The sequence below is a fragment of the Nerophis ophidion genome, linkage group LG11 (genome assembly GCF_033978795.1).
Source record: "Nerophis ophidion isolate RoL-2023_Sa linkage group LG11, RoL_Noph_v1.0, whole genome shotgun sequence".
Classification (NCBI taxonomy): domain Eukaryota; kingdom Metazoa; phylum Chordata; class Actinopteri; order Syngnathiformes; family Syngnathidae; genus Nerophis; species Nerophis ophidion.
Window position 1 is genome coordinate 16733211 of NC_084621.1, and position 22280 is coordinate 16755490.

The following is a 22280-nucleotide window of genomic DNA, read 5'->3' on the forward strand; positions in this document are numbered from 1 at the left end:
CATAGTGAGCCATAGTGAACCATAGTCAGCCAATGTCAGCCATAGTGAGTCATAGTCAGCCATAGTGAGTCATAGTCAGCCAATGTCAGCCATAGTGAGCCATAATGAACCAAAGTGAGCGATAGTCAGCCATAGTGAGCCAAAGTGAGCGATAGTGCATCATATTGAGCTATAGTCAGCCATAGTGAACCAAAGTAAGCCATAGTGAGTCATTGTCAGCCAATGTCAGCCATAGTGAGCCATAGTGAGCTATAATGAGCCAAAGTGAGCCATAATGAGCCAAAGTGAGCCATAGTGAGCCATAGTCAGCCATAGTGAGCCAAAGTGAGCCATAGTGCATCATATTGAGCTATAGTCAGCCATAGTGAACCAAAGTAAGCCATAGTGAGCCAAAGTGAGCCATAGTCAGCTATATTAAGCAAAAGTGAGCCATAGTGCATCATAGTGGGCCGTTGTCAGCCATAGTGAGCCATAGTCAGCCATAGTGAGCCAAAGTGAGCCATCGTGCATCATATTGAGCTACAGTCAGCCATAGTGAACCAAAGTGAGCCAAGGTGAGCCACAGTCAGCCAAAGTGAGCCATAGTGCATCACATTGAGCTATAGTCAGCCATAGTGAACCAAAGTAAGCCATGGTGAGCCACAGTCAGCCATAGTGACCCAAAGTGAGCCACAGTGAGCCACAGTCACCCATAATGGGACAAACTGAGCCATAGTCAGCCAAAATGAGCCATATTGAGTCATAATCAGCCATAGTGAGTCATAGTGAGCCATAGTCAGCCATAGATAGATAGATAGATGGATGGATAAAGATTACTTTTTTGATTCCTTCAGGAGAGTTCCCTCAGGAAAATTTAAATAGTGAGCCATAGTCAGCCTTAGTCAGCCATAGCGCATCATAGTGAGCCATAGTCAACCATAGAAAGCCATAGTACATCATAGTGAGCCATAGTGCTTCATAGTGAGCCATAGTGCATCATAGTGCAACATAGTGAGCCATAGTCAGCCATAGTGCATCATAGTGAGCCATAGTGCATCATAGTGAGCCATAGTGCATCATAGTGAGCCATACTGCATCATAGTGAGCCACAGTGCATCATAGTGAGCCATAGTGAGCCATAGCGCATCATAGTGCATCATAGTGAGCCATACTGCATCATGGTGAGCCCTAGTGCATCATAGTGAGACATAGTGAGTCATTTTGCATCATAGTGAGCCATAGTGAGCCATAGTGCATCATAGTGAGCCATAGTGCATCATAGTGAGCCATAGTGAGCCATAGTACATCATAGTGAGCCATAGTGCATCATAGTGAGCCATACTGCATCATAGTGCATCATAGTGAGCCATAGTGCATCACAGTGAGCCATAGTGCATCATAGTGCAACATAGTGAGCCATAGTCAGCCATAGTGCATCATAGTGAGCCATAGTGCATCATAGTGAGCCATAGTGAGCCATAGTGCATCATAGTGAGCCATAGTGCATCATAGTGAGCCATAGTGCATCATAGTGCATCATAGTGAGCCATAGTGCATCATAGTGAGCCATAGTGCATCATAGTGAGCCATAATGAGCCATAGTGCATCATAGTGAGCCATAGTGCATCATAGTGAGCCATAGTGCATCATAGTGAGCCATACTGCATCATAGTGAGCCATAGTGCATCATAGTGAGCCATAGTGAGCCATAGCGCATCATAGTGAGCCATACTGCATCATAGTGAGCCATACTGCATCATAGTGAGACATAGTGAGTCATTTTGCATCATAGTGAGCCATAGTGAGCCATAGTGCATTATAGTGAGCCATAGTGCATCATAGTGAGCCATAGTGAGCCATAGTACATCATAGTGAGCCATTTTGCATCATAGTGAGCCATACTGCATCATAGTGCATCATAGTGAGCCATAGTGCATCACAGTGAGCCATAGTGCATCATAGTGCAACATAGTGAGCCATAGTCAGCCATAGTGCATCATAGTGAGCCATAGTGCATCATAGTGAGCCATAGTGCATCATAGTGAGCCATAGTGCATCATAGTGAGCCATAGTGAGCCATCGTGCATCATAGTGGGCCATAGTGCATCATAGTGAGCCATAGTGAGCCATAGTGCATCATAGTGAGCCATAGTGCATCATAGTGAGCCATAGTGCATCATAGTGCATCATAGTGAGCCATAGTGCATCATAGTGAGCCATAGTGCATCATAGTGAGCCATAGTGAGCCATAGTGCATCATAGTGAGCCATAGTGCATCATAGTGAGCCATAGTGCATCATAGTGAGCCATACTGCATCATAGTGAGCCATACTGCATCATAGTGAGCCATAGTGCATCATAGTGAGCCATAGTGAGCCATAGCGCATCATAGTGAGCCATACTGCATCATAGTGAGCCCTCGTGCATCACAGTGAGACATAGTGAGCCATTTTGCATCATAGTGAGCCATAGTGAGCCATAGTGCATCCTAGTGAGCCATAATGAGTCATAATGGATTGTTCTTGGAAAGGTGTGAGGTGTTGGATAAGAGTGCTGTGTGTACCTCATCTTAGATCTGTGCGGTTGCACTGAACACCTGTGGTGGATCTGAAGCCTCCAATTCAATCAAAGAGTGCGGCCGTTTGCTTTTGGTGTTAGATTTTGACGAAGTCCATGTGAGCTCAGTTCGTGTTTGAAGCTCCGATGGCTTCTCCATGGGAAGCAGGCAGGTCCTTCTTGCCTTCGCCACGCTGATCAATCCACAGTCAAACTGCAAGTGTCTGCTTTCAACTTCATTTCTGTCATCAATCCTCCTAGATCAGTGCTGTCCAAACTAGTAGCGGTCTGTGTCCTCAGTCACATTTCCATAACTTGACATTTTTATAACTGCAACAATGCAGGCAGGTTGCAGACTATGTTAGTGACGCTAGTTTGACCCTGGTTGTTGGATTTCATTGCATTAATGTAGAAACCCTGTTTCCATATGAGTTGGGAAATTGTGTTAGATGTAAATATAAACGGAATACAATGATTTGCAAATCCTTTTCAACCCATATTCAGTTGAATATGCTACAAAGACACCATATTTGATGTTCAAACTGAAAAACATTGTTTTGTGTGTGAATAATCATTAACTTTAGAATTTCCAGCAACACGTGACAAAGAAGTTGGGAAAGGTGGCAATAAATACCGATAACGTTGAGGAATGCTCATCAAACACTTATATGGGACATCCCACAGGTGTACAGGCTAATTGGGAACAGGTGGGTGCCATGATTGGGTATAAAAGCAGCTTCCATGAAATGCTAAGTAATTCACAAACAAGGAAATGGTAAGGATCACCACTTTGTAAAGCAAATTGTCGAAGAGTTTTAGAACAGCATTTCTCAACGAGCTATTGCAAGGAATCTAGGGATTTTACCAGCCACGGTCCGTAAAATCATCAAAAAGTTCAGAGAATCTGGAGAAATCACTGCACATAAGCGATGATATTATGGACTTTTGACCCCCCAGGCGGTACTGCATCAAAAACCGACATCAATGTGTAAAGGATATCACCACATGCGCTCAGGAACACTTCATAAAACCAGAGTCAGTAACTACAGTTGGTCGCTACATCTGTAATTGCAAGTTAACACTACTATGCAAAGCCAAACCCATTTATCAACAATATCCTGAAACACAGCCGGCTTGGCTGGGCCTGATCTCACCTAAGATGGACTGATGCAAAGTGGAAAGGTGTTCTGTGGTCTGACGAGTCCACATTTCAAATTATATTTGAAAACAGAGGACGTGGTGTCCTCTGGAACAAAGAGGAAAATAACCATTCAGATTGTTATTGGCGAAAAGTTCAAAAGCCAGCATGTGTGATGGTATGGGGGTGTGTGATGGTATGGATGTGTAAGTTACCCATGCCCAAGGCATGGGTAACTTACACATCTGTAAAGGCACCATTAATGCTGAAAGGTACATACAGGTTTTGGAGCAACAAAATGTTGTCATCCAAGCAACGTTATCATGGACGCCCCTGCTTATTTCAGCTAGACAAGTGTTACAAATGCGTGGCTTCGTAAAAAAAAAAAGAGTATGAGTACATTTCTGGCCCGCCTGCAGTCCAGACCTGTCTCCCATGGAAAATGTGTGGCGTATTATGAAGCGTAAAATACGACAGCGGAGACCCCGGACTGTTGAACGACTGAAGCTCTACATAAAACAAGAATGGGAAAGAATTCCACTTTCAAAGCTTCAACAATTACTTTCCTCAATTCCCAAACGTTTATTGAGTGTTGTTAAAAGAAAAGGTGATGTAACACAGTGGTGAACATGCTCTTTCCCAACTACTTTGGCACGTGTTGCCGCCATGAAATTCCAAGTTAATTATTATTTGCAAAAAAAAAATAAAATGTATAAGTTTGAACAACAAATATGTTGTCTTTGTAGCATATTCAACAGAATATGGGTTGAAAAGGATTTGCAAATCATTGTATTCCGTTTATATTTACATCTAACACAATTTCCCAACTCATATGGAAACGGGGTTTGTATACGTCACAATCCAAACAACCTTTCCCAGTCATGGTGCAAAATAAAAAACACACTTTTATTAAAGGTAGTAAAAGTGCTGTTAATACTGTTGGATTTGGTTGTCTTTTTATTTCCTAGTCAGATTTTAGAACAGCTAAATTGTGAACCTTTTACATAGACCTTGAATTTGGAATGTGGGAATGAAGACTTAACAATTTGTTATCTCAACTGTCCGAGGGAGGGGGGAGTGTGAGGAAGGAGGGAGAAACTGCCATTTTTAGGTTAGATCAATTTGGACCGTGCTTTTGAAATCTTGTATCTAGATTGATCTCCCAAGGCGCTTTGGTTATAAAATATCAAAATGAGCAACCTCTGTCTCTGATTGATTTAAAACCAGCTTATGTGTCATAAAAGAACCTGGGGGCGTCGACCGAAGGAAGAACGGGTCAGAACGCAACAATTTGGGGGCTCGTCCGGGATCTTGACTAACTGGGTTAATAAAAGTGTTTACAGTACAGTTGTCATTCACTGAATATCGCTCAAAAATGAATATATTTATATGTATACTTTCACTGGAAAATATATGGAGATGTACTTGTTTGCCCAGCCCCACGGCAAATATGTCAGCCCGATTTTGACGCCATTCTCACAGTGGCTGTCCTCTGACTGTGCAGGCAGGTGTACCTAATGCTGTGGCCGTCGATCCCTGGTTGACTTATTTATTAATTTTAAAAGCGTATTAATGGCACACACATGCATGATGTGTAGGTGTGTGTAGTTTGTGTCAACAAGAAAAGTGGCTGAAGGAGGGAGTTCACACTGGCATGGCGACTGATTGATCTCCTGGACTGTGAGCACCCTGTGACAACCGTGATGAATGAACGCCAGGCCGTCTCATTTGTGGACGTGAGCGCTGCCTGTGGACGCTCACTGCTCACCTGATCAGTACGGACATGATCCTGCCATTCCTTCTCATTAATGTAGAGCGGGGGTTGGCAACCCGCGGCTCCGGAGCCGCATCTTTAGCGCCGCCCTAGTGGCTCTCTGGAGCTTTTTCAAAAATGTATGAAAAATGGAAAAAGCTGCGATGAGGTGGCGACTTGTCCAGGGTGTACCCCGCCTTCCGCCCGATTGTAGCTGAGATAGGCGCCAGCGCCCCCCGCGACCCCGAAAGGGAATAAGCGGTAGAAAATGGATGGATGGAAATGGAAAAAGATGAGGGGGGGAAAAAAAACAGATTTTTTTTGTTTTAATGTAGTTTCTGTAGGAGGACAAACATGACACAAACCTCCCTAATTGTTATAAAGCACACTGTTTATATTAAACATGCTTCACTGATTCGAGTATTTGGCCAGCGCCGTTTTGTCCTACTAATTTTGGCGGTCCTTGAACTCACCGTGGTTTGTTTACATGTACAACATTTATCCGACTTTCTAGGACGTGTTTTATGCCACTTCTTTTTTCTGTCTCATTTTGTCCACCAAACTTTTAACCTTGTGCGTGTATGCACCAAGGTGAGTTTTGTTGATGTTATTGACTTGTGTGGAGTGCTAATCAGACATATTCGGTCACTGCATGACTGCGAGCTAATCGATGCTAACATGCTATTTAGGCTAGCTATATGTACACATTGCATCATTATGCCTCATTTGTAGCTATATTTGAGCTCATTTAGTTTCCTTTAAGTCCTCATAATTCAATTTATATCTCATGACACACTATCTATATGTAATATGGCTTTTAATTTTTTGCGGCTCCGGACAGATTTGTTTTTGTATTTTTGGTCCAATATGGTTCTTTCAACATTTTTGGTTGCCGACATTTGCTGTAGAGTGATCACTTTGTAATCCTCATTTTCCCCATAAACCACAGAACGCAGCTGTGAGCTCAGTTCGTGTTGCTTCAGCACTGGAGGCCCCATTGCAAGTCTTGTGGTTTCTGTGTTGCAACATGTATATGTGTGCATACTAAGGGTGTAACGGTATGTGTATTTGTATTGCAACCTCTCCTCCCCCCAGTTATAAAAACTTTTCATTTAATTGATGCGATTGCTCCTCCTGCTCCTTGTTAATGATAACCGCCAACTTTTACAATACAAAAAAATAGTCAGACAGAATGCTTACACTGAAGTAGATAACACGGCACGCTGCTCACGCGTCCTCTGCGCACGGCAAAACCAGGCCGCGCACAAAATCGAATAAAAAGATAAGCGCATAACAGTGTGCAGGTCTGCCGTCGCTCACATGTGCGCCAATGAATGCTCAAGGACTGTTGTCGTTTGCTCACACATATGAAAAATTGGCGGGAGAATTGCTGACGTGTCATAGGATCAATTTAATAGCTCCTCCTGCCAGTTATTAATAATGACTGTCACTTTATATAAAAGGACAATTTGAGAAACTCCACATTGTCAAAGTCAACCATAAAATTGCCCATATATATATATATATATATATATAAATAAATGTTAATTGTTATGCAGAAAATATGTGTCAAATGTGTCAGCAAAGCACCAAAAAATATCTTGTTTCTCAGCAGCGGTACTTGGTTGTAGTACATTTTTACACCACTTGTGGCAGTAAAGACAAAGTCCCACAAACAGAAGAAGTCTGGAGCAACAGTCCTAGAGAAGCTTCTTAAGTGCAAAAATGATGACTAAAGTCATTAAGCTGTGTTTTGTTTTTTTGCACTTAAATTTTAATGACGGTTCATATTTTATTCAGTTTTCATCAGTTTTTATGAGTCTCCTCGTTTGCAGTATATTTGATTCGATTGTATTCTATGATAATAACCTTTGTGATTAACTGCTTTCATTTCATTTGAGAATGTTAATCCTTTTAATATCCAGTACTGTAGGTTGGATGTATTTATTGACTATCATTAAAACAAGTGTAATAGAAAAGAATAGAAAGTACTTTATTGATCCCTGGGGGAAATTCAGCACCCAATTTTACTCACAATAAACAATAAACACATTGTTTTTGTTTTTATTTGAATAATATAAATACAATCTGTTATACAGCATTATTCACATTAGGTGAATAATATAAATAAAGTATTATACAGCATGATTCACATGTGAATAATATAAATACAGTCTGATGACTATTCACATGTCAATAATATAAATACAGTCCATTACACAGCATTATTCACAAGTGAATAATACAAATAGTCTTTTATACAGCATTATTCACATGTGAATGATATAAATACAGTCTATTATACAGCATTATTCTCATGTGAATAATATAATTACAGTCTATTATACAGCATTGTTTGCATGTGAATAAAATAAATACAGTCTATTATACAGCATTATTCACATGTGAATAATATAAATACAGTCTATTATACAGCATTATTCACATGTGAAAACTATAAATACCGTCAGCATTATTCACATGTGAATAATATTAATACAGTCTATTATACAGCATTATTCACGTGTGAATAATATAAATACAGTCTATTATACAGCATTATTCACATGTGAATACAATAAATACAGTCTCTTATACAGCATTTTTCACATGTGAGTATTATAAATACAGTCTATAACACATAATTACTCAGATGTGAATACTATAAATACAGTCTATTATACAGCATTATTCACCTGTGAATATTATAAATACAGTATATTATACAGCTTTATTCACCTGGGAATAATATAAATACAGTCTGATATACAGTATTATTCACATCTGAATAATATAAATACAGTCTGATATACAGCATTATTCACATTAGGTGAATACAATAAATACAGTCTTTTATACAGCAATATTCAGATTTGAATAATATTAATAAAGTCTATTATACAGCATTATTCACATGTGAATACAATAAAAACGGTTTTTTATACAGCATTTTTCACGTGATTAGTATAAATACAGTCTATAATAGCGCATTACTCACATGTGAATAATATAAATACAGTCTGATATACAGCATTACTCACATGTGAATAATATAAATACAGTCTGTTATACAGCATTATTCACATGTGAATAATATAAGTACAATATAAGATGAGTAATTTAGTGTAACCCTAACCGCCAAAGATGTCAAATAATCTACAATGTGCTTAAAAAGTGTTTAAGTGTGACTTTGAAAGCAACGTTTATGCACGGCACTCACGGATAATAAATCCATTGGTCTTCATCCAACTCGGAAGGAGCGTATTTCTTGCTGGATGAGGAAAGCGGTGGAGTAAAATGCCAAGTGGATGAAAGTGCAAATAGTGAATGAACAGTAGAAATGTAACTCAAGCTGACTTCGCAGTTGTCCACGTGTGTTAGTCTTCGTAACAAAAAAAAGCGGGAGGAGACATTTATTACTCTCAGGGCAGCTGTCCATGTGTGCCTCAGGGCTGCAGAAATAAGCAAAAGGAGGGAACAAACATTGATGGATTGATCTGCTGCTTCTCTCCTGCCAGTCAATCAATCTTTTTCACTTTGGAGGCCGCTTTTTTCCCTTTTCCTCTTTCGGAATGGCTTTTTTTTCCCCCCACACTTCCAAGCCTCTGAAGATGTGGCCTATCTGATTATGTTCATCCCTTCGACTTCTCACCTTCATCAACTAAGTGCTGAGTTAGCACTTAGTTGCGCCTAGAACAATCCGGATGGTTCTTTTCCCCTTTGGTCCGGAGTTTCCAAAAACAATATGAAATGTGGACTCTTCAGACCACAGAACACTTTTCCACTTTGCATCAGTCCATCTTAGATGAGCTCGGGCCCAGGGAACCCAGTGGCGTTTCTGGGTGTTGTTGATAAATGGCTTCGACTTTGCATAGAATAGTTTAAAGTTGCACTTACAGATGTAGCTACCAACTGTAGTTATTGACAGCGGTTTTCTGAAGTGTTCCTGAGCCCATGTGGTGATATCCTCTACACACTGATGTGGCTTTTTGATGCAGTACCGGCTGAAGGATTATCTCAACCTTTTGATGACATCACGGTGCGTAAATGGTAAAATCCCTAAATTGCTTGTAACAACTGCTTGAGAAAAGTTTTTTCTTAAACAATTTGCTCAGGCATTTGTTGACAAATTGGTGACCCTCGCCCCGTCCTTTTTTGTGAACGAGTGAGCATTTCATTGAAGCTGCTTTTATAGCCAATCATGGCACCCACCTGTTCCCAATTAGCCTGTTCACCTGTGGGATGTTCCAAATGTTTGATGAGCCTTCCTCAACTTTCTCACTCTTTTCTGCCACTTGTGCCAGCTTTTTCGAAACAGGTTGCAGGCATCAAATTACAAATGAGCTAATATTTGCTAAAAAATAAGTTTGAACATGAAATATCTTGTCTTTGCAGTTTATTCAATTGAATATAAGTTGAAAGGATTTGCAAATTATTGTATTCTCTTTTTATTTACCTGACAACTTCACTGTTTTTGACTTTTGTACGTTTGTTCGTTATGAAAGTGTCTGTTACTACATTATATATATATATATATATATATATATATATATATATATAATAACTGTGCTTGTTATGTCTTGATTTCCTGCACTTCTGAGTCGCATTTGCAAGTAATTATGTTGCCATAGTCAGGAAGTAGTCTTTGCCATCAATGTGCCAGTTGTGTCCTTTGTTGAGCCCCACAAAGCATTTACACTATAAGTATCGTAATTATTACGTACAAGCTGTTTGGTTGTAACGCGCACCTTAGGTGTAATTTATACAGCCAACTTTGGTGAATTGGTAAATTAGCATTGAGCTAGTGCAATTTTGAAAAGCGGTGCCTTACTTTTGAGTGTTTTTGATCAGGCATGCTTGCTTTGGAAGCATGACAAATTTTAACATTGCCTAGAGGCCGGTTTGCCCACCAAGTGCTTGAGCCGGTGCCAAGTCAGCAAGCATACAACCTAAATATTGAATATGGTAATGTTGGATTTTAGGTAAATCAGTACTCGTTTTTTATTGTATAAAAAAAAAGTCCTCTTCATGGGTCGGGCTGGGGGGGGTTACAGACTGTGGCAATCTCAGGGTTGAATCGCAAAGATTGATCAACTCGAGAGCCGGAAGAGACGATTAAGATCAGACACGCCATTGGAGTGTATGTACTCGCTTGGAAAAACAACAATCCTTATCTACATTTTGGCTCCCTCGAATGGCCTTGGCGAAGGCCAAGCTCGAGACATCCATCCTCCCTCAACAACACCCGGGGAGTGGAACTCAGTTTGCAGAGCAACTCCCAGCCTACAGACATAACAGCACGCACACCATGGGCTGCATATATGCAACCCCCCCCCCCCCCCCAGCTTCAGCACTGGAGGCCCCATTGCAAGTCTCGTGGTTTCTGTGTTGCAACATGCGTATGTGTGCATACTAGGGGTGTAACGGTATGTGTATTTGTATCGAACCGTTTCGGGTTTCGGTTCAGTTCGGAGGTGTACCAAACGAGTTTCCACACGGACATATTAAGTAGCGTATCGCATGTTGTGTAAACAATGCACACAGAGGCACAACACAAGGCATGCTAGCAGCGACCGGGCTACAAAAGACTGACCATACCTCCTCTTTTCACCGGACATGTCCTCTTTTGCGGGGCTGTCCGGGCGTCCCAGCTACAGTTCGAGATGCCACCTCAGTAGAAGCATTTAAGTCTCACCTTAAAACTCATTTGTATACTCTAGCCTTTAAATAGACTCCCTTTTTAGACCAGTTGATCTGCCGTTTCTTTTCTTTTTCTTCTATGTCCCACTCTCCCTTGTGGAGGGGGTCCGGTCCGATCCGGTGGCCATGTACTGCTTGCCTGTGTATCGGCTGGGGACATCTCTGCGCTGCTGATCCGCCTCCGCTTGTGATGGTTTCCTGCTGGCTCCGCTGTGAACAGGACTCTCGCTGCTGTGTTGGATCCGCTTTGGACTGGACTCTCGCGACTGTGTTGGATCCATTGTGGATTGAACTCTCACAGTATCATGTTAGACCCGCTCGACATCCATTGCTTTCCTCCTCTCCAAGGTTCTCATAGTCATCATTGTCACCGACGTCCCACTGGGTCATTATTGTCACCGATGTCCCACTGGGTGTGAGTTTTCCTTTCCTTGCCCTTATGTGGGCCTACCGAGGATGTCGTGGTGGTTTGTGCAGCCCTTTGAGACACTAGTGATTTAGGGCTATATAAGTAAACATTGATTGATTGATTGATTGAGTTTCTTAAATGCTTCAAATGTCCGGCATTTTAAGTTAGGGTTGCGTGTATTTTCAATGTATGTTCAGGGTTAAGAAGGGGTTAAAAACAAAACAAATTGTGCACGCATCTACGTTCGTGAGGGAGAGAGTTATGATAAGCGCCAGGCTCTGCTTTTTACCCATAGATTTATCAGATTTTGTTTTTTATTACCTATAGCAGGGGTGTCAAAAGTGTGCCCCGGAAGTCCATTTGCGGCCCACAGCTAATGTTTTAAAGGCTCACGGCTCATTCTAAAAATACTATTAAAATAAACAAAAACATAAACAAAAGTGAAATAAATATTTTTAAAGGCTAAATGTAATTGAGAAAAAGTTGCAATGTTGACTAATAAAACAAAGCTGCTTTTTTTTCTTTCAAACTGTCATTGCTCAAAACATAATATTGAATCAAAATCAATGTTATTATGAATTATTGACCTAGCCACGGTTCCCATTACTTCACATCAAGTACTCCACTAAGAAAAATATTTTTGGTGGAAGATTTTGCAAATTTGGTAAATAAATAACCAAAAAATTTATATTTTGTTGTTTTCTTACTGTACCGAAAATTAACCGAACCGTGACCTCTAAACCGAGGTACGTACCGAACCGAACTTTTTGTGTACCGTTACACTCCTAGCGCTTACTGTCAAAAACTCCTACTAATATAATTATGATTATTACAATCCTTTGCACCTAATGTATGAATATACCTGACTAGACCTGCTCATCGGTGCGCCCTATGGTCCGAAAAATACGGCGCTTGAAATATGCATTTAAAAATCTTGTATTTTTCTGGTTTTAAAATATATTTCTCCATCTGTCGATTCTCGAAACGAAAGACTCGGTCGCATTTGTTTCCCAAAGGTGTGATTAAAACGTAGATGACATAAAGTGGGCAGCAGATTGCCGTGCTGTTGCGTCACGTCTAATCAGCCGTCTGCTGGGGTCAGCTCCTTCTCCGAAGAATATGTTTCATCTCGTCTCATTAATGGTAGGAACGTCCTTCATGATTGCATGTTTTCACTAATCCGGCATGTAGTCGCCCCCCCTCAGCTCTTTGATTCACAATTGTTGTTATTAAACTTCCTGATGGCAATATGCCCCCTAACATGTTCACTTTTATTCTTTATTTACACTAATCATGTGTAGTGTTGCTCTGGGCTGATACACATTTTACGCTACATTGGACGTAATCCCAGACAGGCTACAACTATTGCTATTAATAAAGTATTTCAAATGTACATTTTGTATTAACTTCACTGTCATACAAGTTTAAAAAACAAAGTTTATGTCTGTAGTAGGGTTGGGTGGGGGGCAATAGACTTCAGACTGTGGTGAAGAAGCCTACAATTTCTGGGGGGGTTTTCCGCTCTCTATGCTGAATGGTAATATACGCAGAGGTGGGTAGAGTAGCCAGAAATTGTACTCAAGTAAGAGTACAGTTACTTTAGAGATTTATTACTCAAGTAAAAGTAAGGAGTAGTCATCCAAATATTTACTTGAGTAAAAATAAAAAGTATGTTGTGAAAAAACTACTCAAGTACTGAGTAACTGATGAGTAAACTGTTTGTTTAATGATGCCGGCCACAAATAATGCACAAAAACATAAAAATAGCAATGAGCAAATTCATAGCGAGGTATATCGCTTAAGCAACTAAAACAATAATATATATTAAATAATAATACATTAAAATAAAAAAAATTAAGGCAAATTGAGCCACAATAGACTCAGTAGGCATTCATCGATTGATTGATTGATTGATTAAAACATGTATTAGTAGATTGCACAGTACAGTACATATTCCGTACAATTGACCACTAAATGCTAACACCCCAATAAGTTTTTCCACATCAATCAATTACTTAATAAATGACCAAGTCGAGGTGATCTACCTCATATATACATACACACACATATCATATATATATATATATATATATATATATATATATATATATATATATATAATTTACAGTTATTTATTTTGCCGTTTTTGTTGACATGTTAAAGGTGTTTTAATGAATATACATGCATGTTTAAAATATAGATTCCTATCTTTCATGAAGACAAGTTGGTGTATTACCTGATTCTGATGACTTGCATTGATTGGAATCAGACAGTATAGTGCTGATAACGTCCACTTTTTCAAATGGAGGAGAAAAAAAGTTCCTCTTTTCTGTCTAATACCACATGAAAGTCGTTGGTTTTTGGCATCTTATATGTCCAGCTTCCATATTCGTTTTTATACACTTTACAAGAAATACATTGGCGGCAAACTCCGTGGCTTGCTAGCTTGTTTGCGCTGGCTTTCGGAGACTCTTATTTTGTTAGCGCATGCGCGATGGAGCGGCACTTTTATTGTGAAGACAGGAACTGTGCGATCAGTCTGTTAGGCTTTTGATGGGAAGTACGGTTGAAATAAAAAGTGTCTTTTTTCCTTTACACTTTTGATTGATTGGTTGATTGATTGAAACTTTTATTAGTAGATTGTACAGTACAGTACATATTCCGTACAGTTGACCACTAAATAGTAACACCTCAATAAGTTGTTCAACTTTTTTAGGTCGGATTCGACGTGTGACGGTCACGTGACCGCCTGGTTTTGTTTGATTGGTCCAACGTCCCCAGTGACTGCATGTGATTGGTGAAACGCAGGCATGCGTAGTTCCTACTTTGAATGCGTATCTGACAAAATCAAAACAAACAAAGCGTGCATTAACAGATCGATAAAAAAAGTAGCGAGTAAAGAGCTGATTGTAGATAAATGGAGCGGAGTAAAAGTAGCGTTTCTTCTCTATAAATATACTCAAGTAAAAGTAAAAGTATGTTGCATAAAAACTACTCTTAGATGTACAATTTATCGCAAAATTTACTCAAGTATATGTAACGGAGTAAATGTAGCGCGTTACTACCCACCTCTGATTATACGATATATATCTCGATATTTTTTCCGTAAAGTAAAAACAAAACACAAAACAGTCACCTCAAGGACTGCGAGCGAGCTGAGCTGCCGCTTAGATTTCTAGAATGTCAATGGGCTCATAGTGATGTTACTAGTAGTTGACTTATTATAATTTGGGGAGAGTCCGCTTTTTTTGATTAATTGATACTTTCATTAGTAGATTGCACAGTTCAGTACATATTCCGTACAATTGACCACTAAATGTTAACACCCGAATAAGTTTTTCAACTTGTTTAAGTCGGGGTCCACGTTAATACAATCATCGATAGGATTGCATTATTGTCACCTGCTACATGCGCTTTAAATACTCACTGCTGGTTGGCTGTTATCGCTCTGCGTGTAACCAATCAGGTTGTGTGGGTGGGACAATGCTGGGTGCTGCAGAGACTACTAACAGAGGCAGAGGCACTAGTGTGTTGGAGCCACTATGGATTGAACTTTCACAGTATCATGTTAGACCCGCTCGTCGACATCCATTGCTTTCGGTCCCCTAGAGGGGGGGGGGTTGCCCACATCTGAGGTCCTCTCCAAGGTTTCTCATAGTCAGCATTGTCACTGGCGTCCCACTGGATGTGAATTCTCCCTGCCCACTGGGTGTGAGTTTTCCTTGCCCTTTTGTGGGTTCTTCCGAGGATGTTGTAGTCGTAATGATTTGTGCAGTCCTTTGAGACATTTGTGATTTGGGGCTATATAAATAAACATTGATTGATTGATTGATTGAATACGAAGCGTAGCAGCTTGTTGTCATGTTTTGTAGTCACGTTCTGTTTGGTTTTGGACTCATTGTGCACTCTTGTTTGTTTTGTCACCATGACAACTCATTAGTTTCACCTGTTATGTGTTCACGACTCACGCACCTGATTGTTTGGACTCACGCACCTGTCTATCACTGCACCACTATTTAAGCCTGTAGTTGCCAGGCAGTCAGCAGGGCGACATCACCCTCTACACACTTCTGATTGCTCACTTCTTACCATAGTTTCATGCTTTTCATGTCACAGTAAGTGTAGTTTTGTTTTCATGCCCTTAGTCTGTTTATGTGTTTAGTTTTGTTCCTACGTTAAGTTTGTTCTCCGCCTTGTGCGTGCCCTTTGTTTTTGTAGTACTTTTGAGTGTTAAAATTAAAATATGTCATTACCTTCATGTCGTGTCGGGTCTAGTCGCTTTGCACCACGGGAAAACAAACCTCACCAAAGTCCACGTCTTGACACTTGTTAAGACTTTAGTTTTGCACCAAATAATAATATAAATACATTTAATAAAGTCAAATACAAGTAAGGCAACAAGAAAAGTATCCTACACTTCTCTTTTGTAAAGTCAATCTAAACAGCCGATATGGGAATCTACATGAACTATATAATTTGTCTGAGAAGCTGGACAGGACAAAATTTTTTTTAAATAAATTTAAAAAAAAATAAAAAACATATATATATTTTTTTAAGACTTTAGTTCAGGCTGTGGCTCTTTGTTGTTAAGGCGGCCGCCTTAACAACAAAGCAGACCACAAAAAATGGCATTATTGTCTTTATTCGGACAAAAAAATCTTAGTGTACATGAAACATATATTTATTTTTGTCATTTAGTGCTTAAATAAACATACTAGACAACTTGTCTTTTAGTAGTAAGTAAACAGTTAATTTACTGTTAATATCTGCTTCTTTTCTGTTTGAACATGTTCCATTTACACTTCTTTTCAAATGTAATAATCACTTATTCTTCTCTTCTTTGATACTTGACATTAGTTTTGGATGATAACACACATTTATGTATCGATCCGATACCGAGTAGTTACCGGATCATACAATAACATATAATACCAAATAAACCAATAATAATATGGTTAAGAAATACTGATGTAAAGGGTAGGTGTCACCCTGTTTTCTGTTTCAACATGTTCTATCGACACTTCTGTTAAAAAGTAATAATCACTTATTCTTTCCTTCTCTGATACTTTACATCAGTTTTGGATGATACCACACATTTAGGTATGGATCCGATACCAAGTAGTTACAGGATCATACATTGGTCATATTCAAAGTCTTCATCTGTCCAGGGACGTATTTACTGACTTTACAAACATAATATCATTTTAATTTTAATTCTTATTTTTCTCTTGTTTGGTGGACAAAATGGGACAAATTTGAACCAGAAACCGGCAGCTTCTCGGTGGAAATAAATCCCTGACAGAGTTGTTGTTATTATTATTATTATTACTACCATGTTAGGAGACAGTTAAGCTCAGTCCATTTGAATAATGTTGCTGTTGTTGTCAAGTGAAATCATCCGGAAAATTCCTTTTGTCATCATCCATTTTCATTTCTCGGTGTACTTCAGCGGGAAAACGACCCGCCGTATATTCTCTTCATTTCTATGCAAATACACCATGATGCCAAAAGTATTTGGCCACCTGCCTTTACTCACATATGAACTTGGAAGTGCCATCCCGTGGAATTGTCCAAAATGTTTTGGAATCCCTGTGATGAGGCAGCAGCTTGTCCAGGGTGTACGCCGCCTTCCGCCCGAATACAGCCGTGATAGGCTACAGCGTCCCCCGCCACCCCAAAAGGGACAAGCGGTAGAAAAATGGATGGATGGATGGGTTTTGGTAGCCTGGAGCATTCAAAGTTCCTTTAACTGGAACTAAGGGGTTCAAGCCCAACTCCTGAAAAAACAACCCCACACCATGATTCCTCCTTCAGGATACATCAGGATGCTTTATTAGTGTCCATTCTTTAACATGTTAAAGACATAAGAACTGAAATGATATGTCCATCATCCCAAAGGGGAATCAAGCGGTGGTGAAGACGGTGGGTTGTGTGTTTGTGTATAGGCCTTTGGGTGTAGTGGTGTAGTGTCTATAGGCCCGGGGCCTTTCTTCATGCAATGCAAGCAAAGTTCGACTGCCAGGTGTCGTTGAGGAGTGAGGGAGGTCAAAAGTATATACCAGGGCGGTATAGCTCGGTTCGTAGAGTGGCCGTGCCAGCAACTTGAGGGTTCCAGGTTCGATCCCAGCATCTGCCATCGTAGTCACTGCCGTTGTGTCCTTGAGCAAGACACTTTACCCACCTGCTCCCAGTGCCACCAACACTGGTTTAAATGTAAAAATTAGATATTGGGGTTCACTATGTAAAGCGTTTTGAGTCACTAGAGTTAAAGCGCTATATAAATATAATTCACCTCACTTCAAATGACATTTTAGGCACAGTCCCACTAAGAGCAGACACACGTTACAGGGAGACAAGAACAGGACAGCCAACGGATCAGCCACTTACGGCGCTCTTTAAAAAAAGTTGAAAAAAAAAGGTGATATTGGGAAAAGGGGGAAGAGTAAAAAAATATCAGTCAAAGGCTGGACCCTTGGGAGGGGGTCCAGACTGAGTCCAGGGGAAAAAAAACTTATTTGCCATAGCACACATGAACAAGTTACATCTAATCACAATAACCCGCAACAGAAGGGGGTGTGGGTTTTTTGGGGGGCCTTGGAAGCCGACCTGCTGTTATAAAGTGCTACTTAGCCGTCCATCAACCCGAAGGGGAATCAAGCAATGGTGGGTTGTGTGTTTGTGCTTATACCTTTGAGTGTTGTCGTGTAGTGTCCATAGGCCTGGGGCCGTTCTTCATGCAATGCAAGCAAAGTTCGACTGCCAGGTGTCGTTGAGGAGTGAGGGAGGTCAAAAGTATATACCAGGGCGGTATAGCTCGGTTCGTAGAGTGGCCGTGCCAGCAACTTGAGGGTTCCAGGTTCGATCCCAGCATCTGCCATCCTCGTCACTGCCGTTGTGTCCTTGGGCAAGACACTTTACCCACCTGCTCCCAGTGCCACCCACACTGGTTAAAATGTAAAAATTAGATATTGTCCAGTGGCGATGTGCTTTACACCAGTGTATTTCAACCACTGTGCCGCGGCACACGTGAGATACAGTCTGGTGTGCCGTAGGGAGATGATCTAATTTCACCAATTTGGGTTAAAAATATTTTTGCAAAGTAGCAATTATAGCCTGCAAATGATGTGTTGTTGTTGAGTGTCGGTGTTTTCTAAAGCTCGGGAAAGTAACCGTGTAATACTCTACCATACCAGTAGGTGGCAGCCGGTAGCTAATTGCTTTGTAGATGTCAGAAACAGCGGGAGGCAGCGTGCAGGTAAAAAGTCGTCTAATGTGTAAAGCAAAAATAAACAAAAGGTGAGTGCCCCTAAAAAAAAGGCATTAAAGCTTAGGGAAGGCTATGCAGAACCAAACTAAAACTGACCTGGCTAGAAAGTAAACAAAAACAGAATGCTGGATAACAGCAAAGACTTACTGTGGAGCAAAGACAAAGTACATCCGAACATGACATGAAAATCAAAAATGTCCACTCAAAGAAGGATAAAAACAAAAAGGGAAAAAGCCACCAAAATAGGAGCTCAAGACAAGAAGTAAAACACTACACACAGGAAAAAAAAGTCCAAATAAGTCAGGGTGTGATGTGACAGGTGGTGACAGTACACCTACTTTGAGACAAGAGCTATAGTGATGCATGCTTGGTTATGCTTTAAAGTCATATCCAACAATTTTGACAACGACTTTTTACTGTCAACCGTCAATTGTTTCTACTGGTGGAGTGCCTGCGGATTTTTTCAATGCAAAAAAAGTTCAAAAACACTTTTTTACACCACTGCATCCCACACTTTGCATTGGACTTGGCGATGCGTGGCTTAGATGCAGCAGCTCGGCCATGGAAACCCACCCATTGAAGCTGTCTGCATACTGTACGTGGGCTATTTGGAAGGTCACAGGAAGTTTGGAGCTCTGACCGTGCAGAAAGTCTTTGCACTATGCACTTCAGGATCCTCTTTGTCAGTTTACGTGGCCCTACCACTTGGTCGCTGAGTTGCTGTTGTTCCTAAACTCTTCACTTTTCTTATAATATCAATCAATTTATCAATGTTTACTTATATAGCCCTAAATCAAGTTGACTTTGGAATATTTAGGAGCGAGGAAATTTCACGACTGGATTTGTTGCACAGGTTGCTGTTCTATGACGGTTCCATGCTGGAAATCACTGAAAGCGGCCCATTCTTTCACAAATGTTTGTAGAAAAAGTCTCCAAGCCTAAATGCCTGATTTGATACACCGAGCCAAGTGATTAGGACACCTGATTCTCATCATTTGGATGGTTGGCCAAATACTCTTGGCAATGATGTGTATATCCCTCCATTTCTTTGTCGTTTCGAGCAAAATAAAGGCCTTAAGTCACGCCCGCTGCGTGTGTTTTCCAGGTAGCTTGAGAGGAGCATCCATCATCGACTCTCTGGACACGCTCTACATCATGGGGCTGCTGGACGAGTACCACCAGGCCAAGGAGTGGGTGGAGACCAGCATGGACCTCACCTCGGTAAGACCGCTCTATGAGTCAGGGCCACATTGGCATCTTTGATGATGTTTATCCTCGCTGTCCAGTCCCTCTAATGAGCTTTGGAATGTGACTCACTTAAAGTCGGCGGGCGTCATTAGCGTTGAGTCATTAAACTAGCATGTTAGCATAGCACGCCGTCAGCTCTCAGGCTGGTTAGCATCCTTCACGTACTTGAGATAAAATGGTGGAGAGTCAATCAAATCGGTTATTAAAATGCTGTATAGTCAAAACTTGGAACATTTTGAATATGCAGCATGTTCAGGACATATAGGACATTTCCTGAAGTGAAAATAATAGGAAAATAAAACAAAATTAAAGCTGCAAGCAGCGATGGACGGGACCGACTTTTGCTGGTGTTTCCTGCCTTTACCCATTCAACATATCTTTACCTGCACATTACCTACCTCCCCTGCATCCTGGGGTCACACTGGTGCTTCTTTCTTTCACCCATACATGCTGGTGCTTCCTGCCATCACCCAGACAACTTATCTTTACCTGCACATTACCTACCTTCTCTGTATCCTGGAGTCAGACTGATGCCTCTTTCTTCCACCCAGTCAACATATCTTTACCCGCACAGTACCTACCTTCTCTGCATTGTGCGGTCACGCTGGTGCTTCCTGCTTTTAGCGGCCATCTTGAGACGGCATCAGCGCAGCGCTTCTTTGAAGGCTCGTAAAATCAAAACCGGAGCAGTTAGAAAAACCATTTCGTCAACTTTTAATCAGCAGGGTTCAATCTCTCTCCTGTGGTAGTTTAAAGCCGACACAACAAACGCGCTCAGAGGAGATAATGATTGAAAAAAGGTGACAGGTTTTTACAAATCTTTTGTTTTGAAGGGGTAATTGCCAACTTCCTGTTGATTTTTGCTGAAGGATGTTAATGAATGAAATGTAGGTCTAAATGAGACCTACATAGAGGTTTTTTTTTCATGTCTTTACAACATTCCTACTGGAAGTTACAGGCAGTTTTGTCCGTGTTTTCTTCCCAAGAGCAATTTTTTTGGTTTGTTTTTTATTCCTAGGGGGCGCTAGAGCGCAATTTTGAGTTTTGGGTGTTTTTTTTTTTTTTTTTTATTAGATCGCAATTTTCACCAGTCCTGATGTATGTGTCCAGTTTGGTGAGTTTTGAAGCATTGTAAGGGGGTCAAATTACAGCTCGAAGATGCAAAAATGACATTTTTTAGGAAACTTTTGTTTTGAAGGGGTTTTTGCCAACTTTTTGTTGACATTCCTATCGAAAGTTACAAGCAGTTTTGTCCGTGTTTTTTCCTAGGAGGCGCTAGAGCGCAATTTTCAGTTTTGGGGTTTGGTTTTTTATTAGATGGCAATTTTCGCCAGTCCCGATGTGTGTGTCAAATATGGTGAGTTTTGAAGCATGTTAAGGGGGTCAAATTACAGCTCAAAGAGGCAGCAGAATAATAAAGAATAATAATAATAATAATAAAACCTTAGAAATACAATAGGGTCCTCTGTCCCAAAGGGACATTCGGTCCCTAAATACAGTACAGGCCAAACTTTTGGACACACCTTCTCTTCATTGAATGCATTTTCTTTATGTTCATGACTATTTACATTGCAGATAGTCACATCAAAACTATGAACAAACACATGTGGAGTTATGTACTTAACAAAAAAAAGGTGAAATAACTGAAGGACATGTTTTATATTGTAGTTTCTTCAAAATAGCCACCCTTTGCTCTGATTACTGCTTTGCACACTCTTGGCATTCTCTCCATCAGCACACCTGTGAAGTGAAAACCCATTTCAGGTGACTACCTCTTGAGGCTCATGGAGAGAATGTCAAGAGTGTGCAAGGCATGTTTTCAGTTATTTTCACCTTTTACATAACTCCACATGTGTTCATTCCTAGTTTTGATGTGTCAATTTATATTGTAAATAGTCATGAAAATAAAGAAAACACATTGAATGAGGAGAAGGTGTGTCCAAACTTTTGGCCTGTACTGTATGTATGTATATATATATATATATATATATATATATATATATATATATATATATGTGTCTATATATATGTATATATATATATGTATATATATATATGTATATATATATATATATATATATGTGTCTATATATATATATGTATATATATATATATGTATATATATATATGTTTATATATATATATATATATATATGTATATACATACATATATATATATATATATATATATGTATATATATATATATATATACATATATGTATAGATAGA

At 40.1% G+C, this 22280-nt stretch overlaps 1 protein-coding gene across 1 annotated transcript in view; it reads left to right on the top strand.

Moving 5' to 3' along the window:
* The window catches only part of LOC133561705 (mannosyl-oligosaccharide 1,2-alpha-mannosidase IA), a 349703-nt gene that overhangs the window by 211701 nt on the left and 115722 nt on the right, over nucleotides 1-22280 (top strand). Inside the window, exon 3 of the mRNA XM_061915171.1 lies at nucleotides 19908-20023. Within this exon, the coding sequence (XP_061771155.1) occupies nucleotides 19908-20023 (116 nt within the window). The remainder of the gene's footprint in view (nucleotides 1-19907; nucleotides 20024-22280) is intronic.